The sequence below is a fragment of the Ichthyophthirius multifiliis genome (assembly GCF_000220395.1).
Source record: "Ichthyophthirius multifiliis unplaced genomic scaffold scaff_1120509249393, whole genome shotgun sequence".
Taxonomy (NCBI): Eukaryota; Ciliophora; class Oligohymenophorea; order Hymenostomatida; genus Ichthyophthirius; species Ichthyophthirius multifiliis.
In genome coordinates, this window is record NW_004087746.1 from 154,276 (window position 1) to 165,982 (window position 11,707).

The 11,707-nt window shown below is 17.6% G+C and overlaps 4 protein-coding genes across 4 annotated transcripts, besides 26 other annotated features; 1 reads left to right on the forward strand and 3 right to left on the reverse strand. All coding sequences in view use genetic code 6, as the record gives it.

Moving 5' to 3' along the window:
• Positions 1-2: part of a microsatellite that runs on past the window's edge.
• Positions 3-42: 40 nt separating this feature from the next.
• Positions 43-83: a microsatellite.
• Positions 50-93: a microsatellite.
• Positions 94-829: 736 nt separating this feature from the next.
• Positions 830-894: a microsatellite.
• A 327-nt stretch (positions 895-1,221) lies between these two features.
• Positions 1,222-3,114, reverse strand: IMG5_000870 (hypothetical protein). The gene is made up of 2 exons (XM_004040115.1): positions 2,527-3,114; positions 1,222-2,460 (listed from the first exon to the last, which is right to left on the reverse strand). The coding sequence occupies exon 2, from the start codon at positions 1,929-1,931 to the stop codon at positions 1,584-1,586; it is 348 nt and encodes a 115-aa protein (XP_004040163.1). The 5' UTR covers positions 1,932-2,460; positions 2,527-3,114; the 3' UTR covers positions 1,222-1,583.
• Positions 3,115-3,418: 304 nt separating this feature from the next.
• Positions 3,419-3,503: a microsatellite.
• Positions 3,425-3,519: a microsatellite.
• Positions 3,455-3,518: a microsatellite.
• Positions 3,474-3,528: a microsatellite.
• An 11-nt stretch (positions 3,529-3,539) lies between these two features.
• Positions 3,540-3,595: a microsatellite.
• Positions 3,547-3,610: a microsatellite.
• Positions 3,557-3,606: a microsatellite.
• Positions 3,559-3,612: a microsatellite.
• Positions 3,565-3,617: a microsatellite.
• Positions 3,618-4,069: 452 nt separating this feature from the next.
• Positions 4,070-4,754, reverse strand: IMG5_000880 (hypothetical protein; the record flags this gene model as incomplete). Its single annotated transcript, XM_004040116.1, has 2 exons — positions 4,070-4,086; positions 4,406-4,754. 2 exons carry the CDS (start codon positions 4,752-4,754, stop codon positions 4,070-4,072), a joined length of 366 nt encoding a protein of 121 aa, XP_004040164.1.
• Positions 4,755-5,337: 583 nt separating this feature from the next.
• Positions 5,338-6,173, reverse strand: IMG5_000890 (hypothetical protein; the record flags this gene model as incomplete). Its single annotated transcript, XM_004040117.1, has 2 exons — positions 5,338-5,732; positions 5,785-6,173. The coding sequence occupies 2 exons, from the start codon at positions 6,171-6,173 to the stop codon at positions 5,447-5,449; spliced, it is 675 nt and encodes a 224-aa protein (XP_004040165.1). The 3' UTR covers positions 5,338-5,446.
• Positions 6,174-7,488: 1,315 nt separating this feature from the next.
• IMG5_000900 (hypothetical protein) lies at positions 7,489-8,514 on the forward strand (the record flags this gene model as incomplete). Its single annotated transcript, XM_004040118.1, has 1 exon — positions 7,489-8,514. One exon carries the CDS (start codon positions 7,489-7,491, stop codon positions 8,512-8,514), a length of 1,026 nt encoding a protein of 341 aa, XP_004040166.1.
• Positions 7,966-8,001: a microsatellite.
• Positions 8,175-8,297: a microsatellite.
• Positions 8,515-8,653: 139 nt separating the features above from the next.
• Positions 8,654-8,700: a microsatellite.
• Positions 8,701-9,500: 800 nt separating this feature from the next.
• Positions 9,501-9,542: a microsatellite.
• A 362-nt stretch (positions 9,543-9,904) lies between these two features.
• Positions 9,905-10,154: a microsatellite.
• Positions 9,925-10,028: a microsatellite.
• Positions 9,947-10,003: a microsatellite.
• Positions 9,976-10,148: a microsatellite.
• Positions 10,155-10,256: 102 nt separating the features above from the next.
• Positions 10,257-10,301: a microsatellite.
• Positions 10,260-10,300: a microsatellite.
• A 639-nt stretch (positions 10,302-10,940) lies between the features above and the next one.
• Positions 10,941-10,989: a microsatellite.
• Positions 10,954-11,034: a microsatellite.
• Positions 10,979-11,024: a microsatellite.
• Positions 11,035-11,707: the final 673 nt, after the last annotated feature.

The following is an 11,707-nucleotide window of genomic DNA, read 5'->3' on the forward strand; positions in this document are numbered from 1 at the left end:
ATATTACATATTTTGAACCTTTTTATGTATTTATTACAAAAAATAGTTAATTTTATAATATATAGTTTATTTTATTAATATATTTTAGTTTTACAAATATAAAAAAAAATACTAATTTAAAAGAAAAATTAATCTTAAGAGATTATGTAAAATTAAATATAAGAAATAATAAATTATGTTTTTTATTTTATTTTTTTAATAAATATTTACAATTAATAATTTATGTAATTTTAAAATGATAATAAATATAAAAAAATTTGATATAAAAAATCTTTAATAAATATATATAAAATTAGTTTAAATTAATAAAAATATAGAAGTTTTTCGAAAAAGATGAAAACTATTTTACAACATATCATATTATTAAAATATTAATTATATTTATTAATAAAAATAAAATAATCTTTATTTAACTTTATAATGATTAAAAAAATTACAAAATTTAAAATTATTATATACAGATTTGCTTAAATATAAGTATAATAACTAAAATACTAAAATACAATAAAATTAAAATAAATAAAAAAAATCAATAATATCTATTTGGTGTGAATGAATAATATAATAAAATTTTATGAATTAATTATTATAAAATAAGGTTAGATGAATATTAATTAATAAGTATTTAAATAAAAAAAAATATAAAAATAATTCTTTTTTATTAAAATAAATAATAATATTATTTTATAAAGATTAAAAATGCTAAATATATATATATATATTTAATTTATCGCACTAAACACATTATTTATTATAAATTTTAAATAAAGTGTTTATATAATTATAAATATAATTTTTGTTAAATAAATTTAATAATGAATGTAATTTAAAAATTTGTTTTTATATAATAATTATTAAAATTGTTTATAATATAATTATATATAAAATTTTTTAATATATTTTGCTTTAACTAATTATTTAATATAATACTATATTAATTTTATATTAATTCATATAATTTTTCAAATTTATTTATGAATATATTTATTTATATTTTTTTCGATCTATATTTTATTTACTAATTTTTAATTTTATTGATAGTTATTTATAATTAAAAAGTCATAAACTTTTTTTTTTTTTTTAGAAAGTAACTAATATTCTACTTTTATTTTATGTAAGAATATTTTCCGAATAATCAATAAGTACAAAATTCTTATGCTTTAAATTTTAAACATTGTTTTCTGAATAAACTTATCTATCTATAGGATATAAAAAAACAAGCATTCCTCCTTAAATAAGCATTTTATCAGCTAATTAAAATAATCCCTCAACTATATTATCAACAGAAGTTGTAATCGTTTATTTCTTTTTTATATTATAAATTATTTTTTTCCCTTCTTTATTTTTCATCTCTTTTTTTTCGAAAATTTAACTTGCATCCTCTTAACTTTACATAGTACTTTAATATCCATCTGCTCCTTCACTAGTATCTTAAATACTATCTTCTTTTTCTTAAAAGCATTTGTCTTAAATATTTCTTATAGTTTATTATTAATTATGTTTTTTATCATTATTATTAGTGTCTTTGTATTTTTTTTCAGATTTTTGATTTTAATTATTTATACATTTATTATTAGAAATAATCATATTTTATGTTTAATCCAAAACATTATTATTTTAATTAGGAAAAATATAATCTTAATTACTAATCTTTTTATCGTGGCTTATAAATTATTATTTTTTCTCTTCTTCTTCTTCTAATAATAGCAATTTCTTATTAACCTAATCTTATTCCTATAATTAGTTATTTAAAATTTCATTTTAATGATTATTATTGTTATCTAAAACAGAATTAATATCGATAAAATTATTTTAATTCTTTAAATCTTAAACTTGCTCGATAACATCATCTTATAAATTCTAGCAATTCTTTTAATCTTTAGTATCATCATTTGGTTAATCTTTTTACTCTTCATCTTCTTCTTCCACATCTTAATTATTATTAATTTTTTTCTTTCCTTTAGTTCTAGTCATAGCCCTTACTCCGTAAGGTGGATCACAAATAATAGCATCGAAAATTTCTTTTTATCTAAAATTATTATTGACACAATCCATTCTAATTATTTCGGGTTAACCAAGATTATATTATTCGAAATTTAATAGAATTTTCGGTCTCATTTGTTCACAATAAGTATTATTTTTTTAATAGAAATTAGACTTCTTATTCAATCTTCCGACACCAAATCCATGTAAGACTCTCGGATCTAAATCTTCTCCTATACAAATAGCATTATAATGTGAAGAAGGAACTAGAAGAGATCCACTACCTACAAAAGGATCAAATATAATATCATTTTGTTTAATTTTTGCTTAATTTGTCATTAAGAATGCTAATAAATTATCTGTTGTGGTAGGTCCTAAATATACTCTGTTTTTCAAATCATATTAATATAGAAAATTGTCTTTTTAGCTTATTCGAAAACTAGATTTTGATTTTGCAATTTCTACACCAAAAAATATCTTATTTTTTTTAAAAAAAAGTAATTAAGTAATTATTAATTAATATATTATGTTTTATTTTTTTACATTTAATAATGTTTAAGTAATAGTATTATCTGTAAACTTAATATACGGATGAACATGCCTTTCCATAATCCAGAATTTTTTTTGGGAATTTTTAATATCTATTTTTCCTTTTATATGAAATGATTCAGTTATAAAATCTATTATTGAAATCATTTAATCTTAACTTAAATGAGAATTATATGGATCTATTTCAAACGAAATTTTATAATTAGGGTCATTGTGTTATTCTAATATTTCTAAATCGGCATTTTAAATGATTTCTTAGTAGCTTTTACCTTCAGATATTACTTATATTATTACGTCTATTAATACTGAACGGTTTATTATCTATTAAGCTATTTCTTCGTTTGGTATATCAATATAAATAAATGGAAATCGCTCAAAATTTTTGTGTTGTATTTATGATGCATTTTCTATTGTTAATCCCGGATTTTTTTATTTATTAATTGCTAGTTCGTAATTAAAAACTTGCCATAAATCTAAATTATACATGATTATTAATGATTTTAGCTCGGGTAAACAAAAGTCTATATAATTTGGTATTGATTTAAATTAAATTAAGTATTTCATTAGTCTTTTTATATAATTTTTTTTTAAAGTTGAAGTTTTCTTATTTTGGGTATATTTTTTATTTTTTTCACAAGGAAGAAAATATTTATATATTTGTTTTGTTCAAAATAATATTAAGTTTTTGCTTATTCTTGTTTTTTTATTATGATCTTTTTTTCAAAAAAATATAATTTATAAATTGTATTTATATTTTATTTTATATATATATGTATATATTTTTAATAAAATTACTAAAAATATGTTATAATAAAAATAAAAATAAAATAGAAATATATATTAGCATTATAAAAATCTTTTTATTTATTTAAATTTATTTTTGTTTTAAATTTAAATATTTAATAAATTAATATATAAAATAAATAATAAATATTTTAATAATATATATATTTAAATAATTATATATATTTTTATTATATATATATATATATATATTTAATTTTATTTTTAATCTTTTCATAATTTATTTTCAATTTATTTTTTTTATATATTATTTTAATTTTTTTTTTTATAATATAAATTTACAGGATTTTAAATCTTTTTAAAAAATATAATTAAGAAATTAAATATTATATTATATAAATATGTATTATTTTATAATAAAAAAAAAATCTAATTTAAAATTTATTTTATTTTTATAAATAAATTAAAGTATTTAATTTATATTTATAATATAAAATATAAATAATTTTTTATAGTTTTTTTATATTATAAAAGCTTTTACATCTAAACAAATCAATCCATTTCTATAATTATATATAAAAAAATTTATAATATTAAAAATTTAAAATAATAATTAAATTACATAAATATACAAAGCTTTTATGCTTCTATATTGTAGCTTTATTATGCGCATTTTCAATAATTTATTCAACAATTACATTAAATAATACTCTAGCATCTTATTATATAAGAATTAAATCAATATCGTAATTTTTTTACCATTATTTAAGTAATTAATCAAACAAAATATCCATCATAAGTTCTTCATTACTAAAATCATAGAAATTAATAAAAAATTTACTAAAATCATGATTTCCAAAGTATTAAATGTCAAAAATGACACTCAAGCTTTTTTCTTTAATAATTTTATCACATTTTTCTTCTTAAATGATCGCTTATTAGATTTTGACGAAATCTTTTTTATTTTTGGAAGCAAAATTAACAATTTACATAATTTTCGCATTCTTTTTTTCAAATATTTCTACTGCTTAATAAAGGGCATTTAAAACTTAATAATTTTCGTTAAATAAAAGTTCTTTATTTTCACATTCTAGGACACAGTTTTCATTTATTTAATCTTATATTATACATTAGAATTCTTTATTTTCACATCTTGACAGGTCATCAACGAATTCTTTTCTTGTGCATATTTTTATGATTTCCGATGCACATTTTGTTGTATAAGATGTACATTTAGTTACATATTAGATACATCCGTCTTTATATTCTAAACATATTGAAGGATCTGAAGGATTGAATTTTTCACATATAGGTATTTCTTCTATACATTCATTTATATATTCATCACATTCTTCGATTTCTTAAGGACAATGGCTTTCTTCTTGCATACAAACTTCTTTTTTTGCAAATTGGAGACATTTTTCTTCTGGAGGGTTAACACATTATTACAATAAAGGACAACTAGAAGCTTTGCACATTTGATTTTTAAAAAAAGCTATTTTATTTTCTAATTAAAGGATTTATTAATGCACTCGATTATTCATATTATATATAGTATTAATCCATTTTTGGGATTAGGATAAGAGTTTTTAGTTTAAAAAAGAAACATGGTCTTATGAAAGAAAGCCTTTCAAAATAAAAGAAGCGTTTTGGATTTCTGGATAAAATTCGGCTTATAAAAATAAATTTAAATTAAATTTGGATTAGAACACTTTCTCTTGTTTTTAGATTTCGAAATATTTGTGGTCTTTATCTGCTTCTTTAATTATTATTTGTATTTATTCGTCTTCCTTGTCAAATATTCTTCCTTTTACTTAAAATAATATTCTTTCTTGGTTATATTAATCTTTTTGTATTATTATGTTGTTCTTGTTCTCTTTTTCATTGTCGTATATTACTACGTTTCCGCCTGCTAATTAACATACTTTGAATACAAAAACTCCAAATAAGTTCTGTTTTGGTATTATATTTATTAATGAATAACCTTATATTCCAAAAAATTAGGATTTTCCTTACAGTGTATATCCTGGAAGATTCTTCTCGTTTTTCTTATAAACATATGATAGCATTGTCTGGCCTAAAAATTCTAAATTTATTATTGTCTTTACTTTTTCTTTATTTAAAAGTATTTTTAGGATATTCTATAATGTTATTTTAGGAACACTAACACTCAGTACTTAATTCTTAAATTCTTAAAGATCTAATTATACTTCTAAATTACCCCAAAAACAATTTATTTTAATTTGATTTTCTATAAATTAAATTTATTACTATTAAGTTTCAAAGCAATTTTCTCCAAACAAAGATAGTGCATAAAATGAATAGGTATTTATTTGATAAGATTTAGGATTTATTTCTGATTTTATTCTTATTTAATTTAATTATAAGTTTTCTAAATCAAATGCGTTTTCATGCCAATCATTTAAACTTTTTCCTATAAAAAGAGTTTTATCTTCCTTTATATATATATATATATATATATTTAATATTTTTTGTTTTTTGTTTTACTTTTTAACTTAAAACTGCATAAAAAAATAATTTTTTCTATTAATTTATTTTAATAGATAAATTAGTTGCAATACTTAAAGCTCCTTATTTAAATTGAGAGAAGAAAGAGTCGATTTTTTAATCAATTAGGAATAAAGGCAAAATAATTTCAGAATTAAAAAATTATGAATTTTCTTCTAATTGAACACTTTTTTTAAGTTCTCCCTTTAAAATACTGCTTTTATCAATATAAAAGTAACCTTTAGCATGCAAATTCTAAACAGAGATTTTATTAAATTCAAGAATTGAACATAAATGATCATTTGAACAATCTTCCCAATCGAAAACATATTAAAGATAAACACCTTCGTTTGACCAGAAAATATTCTCTGGTAACCCGAAATCTTCATCTTTTAAATATGGGAAATGTTCTACATTTAAATTTTATTAAGAATAAAATAAATAAACAGATTTTGGTTTAACATTATTTTTCAAAACTAGATTATAATTAATGAAGAAATTCTCGAGTTTTTCCGAACCATAAATAAAGGACAAAAAGGTGCAATATTTTCCATATAAACGAGTTAATTTAGCTTTAAGATTTCCATTATTTTCGAAATGTTTATTTCCTATTTAAGATGTTAAAGTATATACTAAAACTGGTTCAAAATTTATTTAAATATCAATATTTTTTAAAAAGGTTTCATTGAAATCATATATTGTTTAAATTTTTTATTTATAATCTTATATAGAGTCTTATGATGTTAATTAAGACATTATTTTATCGTTTATTTCTTAGAAAGTGTATTCTTTTTCGTCGTCAAAAGAGATAAAATAGCCGGCGTTTTTTCGGGTTTTTTTAATATGGAAAGTTGTGTATTCGGGAAAGTTTTATATTTTGCAGATTATGTTGTTGGATTCTAAAAGGAATTCATTTTTCTCTTTTTCTTTATTTTTTTTCTTATAATAGACTGTTTTTTCTTCTTCTATTTATATTTGCACATCATCCATTGTTTTTTAGATTTGGACCCATCCGTTACAATTTTAAAGGAAAAGCTCTTTAGTAAGTGCAAAATCAAGAATAGAGTCATAATTGAAAACTATTTAGTAACTATTCTCTTCTAAATTAAGAGAAATCATCATTTATTTAACATTCATATTTTCAATGCTTTACATTCCTCTTGGTAATTGCATATTGTTAATGATTTCTTGAAGGTTTTCTTAGTTAAAAAGTTTAAAAGCTTATCGTTAAAATGTTATTTCTTAATTACTTTGTTCTAAAAGGATATTTATATGAGGATTATTTTATGTATCTTCATCATGCGAGAAATGAATTTATGAAGTATATGAGTTAATACTAAGCTAACCGAAATAAAAAACACTTAACTTTTATTATAAAAACACTACGTTTATAATATTTATACTTGTCTAACTATCTATTTTTCTATAAAATTAACCTGAAATAACCAACTCGAAATTCGAATAAAGTAATTATTCTCCAAAATTTACTTTTATATTAAAATATTCCGCTTAAGCATATTCTGGAATATTGAATATTTTTTCTTTTGTTTAAAGTTCGTAATCTTCTAATTAATGGTTAGTAAAATTACTTAATATTTTACTAATATGAACTTTATTAAATATTTAATCACTTGCAAAGCAAGCATCCTTTTAGGCTGAAAATGAAACAATTATATTTACTTGGCCAAACAAATCTTTAATCTTATGATATATGTCTTTAAATTCTTTTTTATAATTATGAGCTAAAGCTATTTTTTGCCAGTTTTCAGAATTAAGTTAAAATACTTCAGTTGCTTAACATAATTCGCATGTATGTTAAATTGTTTTGGATTACTTTTTTTTTATAATTATTATAAATATTTATATTATATATATTTTCTAACTTTTTTATTCATATCAGTACACATTATACTAATGTTAAATAAATTTGTAGAATATTAAAAATCTTAGAGCATTCTTTCACTTTCTTCTTTATTCTTTTATACTATTTGCATATTTTGTTTTTGTGAATAATTTTCTTTTAGTATTATTGGAGATGTATCTTTATTATTCATATAATAAGGTTATGTTGATAATAAGCTTTTTCCATGGTTAATATGTGGCATTACTAATGGAATTTTCTTTTTTATTTGTGAGAAGTTTATTGTTTATTTTCTTTAGATTCTTCTACTTTCATTTAAAAAATTTATTCTTCTTAAATTTATTCTTATTAATTTAATAAATTATTGTCTATTTTTTTATTTTATTATTCTTATTATTGCTCATTTTCTTTAATTTAAGTTATTTCTCCTTCTTAAGATTTTTTTGTCATGTCTTCTTCCTTTATTTAAACATTTATATTATCATCTTAATTACCATTTTCTGTTTATTTATTTTTATTTTAATTATCAATTTAAACATTATTTTATTCGAAATAAATATTATTTTATTCCAATTAAATATTATTTTATTCGATTTAAACATTATTTTAATCTATTTAAACATTATTTTATTCGATTTAAAAATTATTTTATCTTTCTATGTTTTATGCATTTTAATTTAGTAAAAGATTATTATTATCTAATTAATTATTTTATAAATCAGTAGTTTAATTATTAGATTACTATTCTGTTTAGTTCTATTAAATTTTAATATTCTATTATAAATCAACTTAAACACTACCAATTTATTAAATTTCTATTTATTAATTTGAATTATCTAAGCTTTATAAATTTATATCGTTTTAAATGATATTTTCATAATTATTATTATTTTATGTTTCTTATTAATTTTAATTTTCTTTAATTTAGGTTTAATTCTAAATAGATTAATTTTAAATATCCGTGTTAATAATATCTTTAATCACTAGATTTTAATCAGCGTTTTAATTAATAATTTCAATTGTTTAAGGAATAATTTCAATTGCTTAAGGAATAAAAGTATCATTTATTTATTATTGTTCATTATCTTAAATAGAAATAGTAGATTCCTATTTTTCTTAATCTGGTTAAATTATTTTATTTATGTTTTGCTAAACCTATTATTATTCTATTTAGTTTAATATTTATATGTTTTCTTCTTCATTTATTTTTTATTCATTTAAAACAATATTTTTATTTTAATTTTCTATTTAAGAAGCTATTTATTAATTATTTTACTATACATTGAAATTTTATTAAAATTTATCCTAAATTACATCATTCTATTATAAACCTAATTCATTTTAACTATTTTATTTTTCAATATTTAATGGTTAAATGTTTTATGATTCTTATTTATGTTTCTCTTATTATTAATTAATATCCTATACTTATCTTTGTTCCTAAGGTATTTGTTCTTATTAAACATTTTCTTTTTAATTTATTTCTATTTTTGATTTCATATTATTATTTTAGCTTTACTATTATAACGTTTCTTAAGATAATTAATTATTATTTAATTCTTAGTTTTTCTATAAAGAACTTTCATTTGATAATACTATTTATTGTTATTATTATATTTCTTACTATCCTTAATTAATGTTTTATTAGTTAAACAATACTTCTTATGTATTATTTTATATTTATTCTTAATTTTATTATATAATAAAAGCTTGTTATTATATATTTTAATCTTATTAGACTGTCTATTCTTGTTATTAAATAACTTCAATTTATAATTATTTTAAAGCATTTATTTATTCGGGATTATTTTATTTTTGTTATTATTATTGTTAGATATTTTATTCTTATTTTTATACTATTTATATAGTTTATTAAGACTATTCATTAGGTTATTAATAATATTCTTATTATTTTGGTTATAAATTAATATTTTATTAGAAAGTTATTTTTTAAGTTTATTCAAGATTTTACTATTATTATAAACTTATTTATTCACCATTTAATTCATTATTTTGTTATTCACTTTAGTTTTCCTTTATAAGTAATTAATGTTTATTTTATTAATTATTTTCTAATAATTACAATTAATTGTCATTTTAAATTTCATTAATAATACTAATTAATTTTTTATCAACAGTTTCCAAAATACTGTTTTACTATTGAGATTATTAATTAACTTAATTTTAGTTTTATTACTAGGAAATATTGTCTTCAATATTATTATTTTATTTTTCATTTTCTTAATTTCTAATTATTGCATTAATAATACTTTAGTTAGTATTAATATTACTTTGTATTGCATTAATTTCACTTTAGTTAGTATTAATATTATTAATATTACTTTATTTTGTATTAATGTCACTTTAGTTAGTATTAATATTACTTTGTTTTGTATTAATGTCACTTTAGTTAGAATTAATATTACTTTATTTTGTATTAATATCACTTTAGTTAGTATTAATATTACTTTATTTTATATTAATATCACTTTAGTTAGTATTATTAATATTAATTTAATTATCAACTATAGTATTTTAATTATCATTATCGTTTAAAATATTTTAAGAAAAATGTAAAACATTTTGTTATTAATCTTAATCTTAATCTTATTATTATTCTTATTTTTATTTTTCCTATTCTTATTATTTTTTTTTTAGAAATTCGTTTCTTTTTTCAGTTAATTATTTAATAAATTCTAATTGTTTTCTTTCTTCTTCTTATTTTTGTAATTTTTCTTATAATTATCGTTCTAATTCTTCTTTTTCTTTTTTTCTTTTTCGTCTTTTTCCTCCAACTGTTTTTATAATTTTTCTTCATATTTTTTTTAGAAAAGTTTCATAATTTAATCAGGATCAGATTTAACTACATTTTCTTTTAAATCCTATTATTATTATTTCTATTTTTCGTTTTATTTTTAAATTTAAATTTATTATTATTGTATTTTCTATTATAAATTTTATTCTTATTCTTTAACTTCTTCTACTTACTTTTCCAAGTATTCATCTTCATCAGTTAATTAAACTTTTTAAATATTAATTTAATTTTGATTTATTTAATCATAATCATCATCATTAATATGAAATACTTCTTTTAGTTAATTCATTTTTTAAAGAATAATTTATTCTTATTTTTCTTTTTGTATATTGTTTTCTTCTTATTATTATTAAATTAAATTTTATTAAATTTTTAAATTTTCTTCTTCCTTTATCTTTCTTTGATTTTCTTCTTCTTATTATTTTTTAAAATTATTTCTTCAAATTACTTTTTCTATTCAGTTTCAGTTTCATTTTTTAATTTTAATTTATCTTTCTTCTTCTTTTTTTATATTTTTTTTCTTCTTCTTCTTCTTCTTCTTTTCTTTTTCACCTTCTTCTTCTTTTATTTTTTTGACTTAATATAATTCTTTACTTTTTATTAAATTTTAATCATTATTTTGATTAACTTCTTCAGTTTCATATAAATTATTAATTTCTAATTTATCAAAGATATTGTCTTTTTCTTTATTTTCAAACAAATTATCTGTATTTTTTTTTTTTCAGATATACTTTTAGAGATTTCTTTATTATCAAAAATGTTTTTATTATTTTTTCTTTTATACTAGTTAAAGTATCAACTTCTTCTTAATTTTATTTTAATAATGATTTTTAGAAAAGCTTTTCACCTTTTCTTAATTTATCTAATAAATTTTCTTTTTTTCAGTTTTTTAAAACAATTATTTTTCTTCTTCCTTTTCATTTTCTTAATTAATTTATTTTTTAATTTCAGTTTCTTATTTTAATTTCCCTAAAAAAAATGGTTTTTATTTTTTTCCTCTTAATCTAATTTTTTATTATCTATATTTTCGTCTAAATCTTTATTTAAGTCTTTACCTGAATTGTCACTATCCTCTTGATTTTCCAATAAATTTAATTTAGTATTAGTTAATGTCTTTTTTATATTTAAAAAATCTTAATCCTATTAATTTTATATATTTTATTATTATTTTTAGGCATATTATTCTTTTCTTTAAAGTTCTCTTTCTTATCTTTCTATTTATTAAATAACAAGAATTTATTATTTTT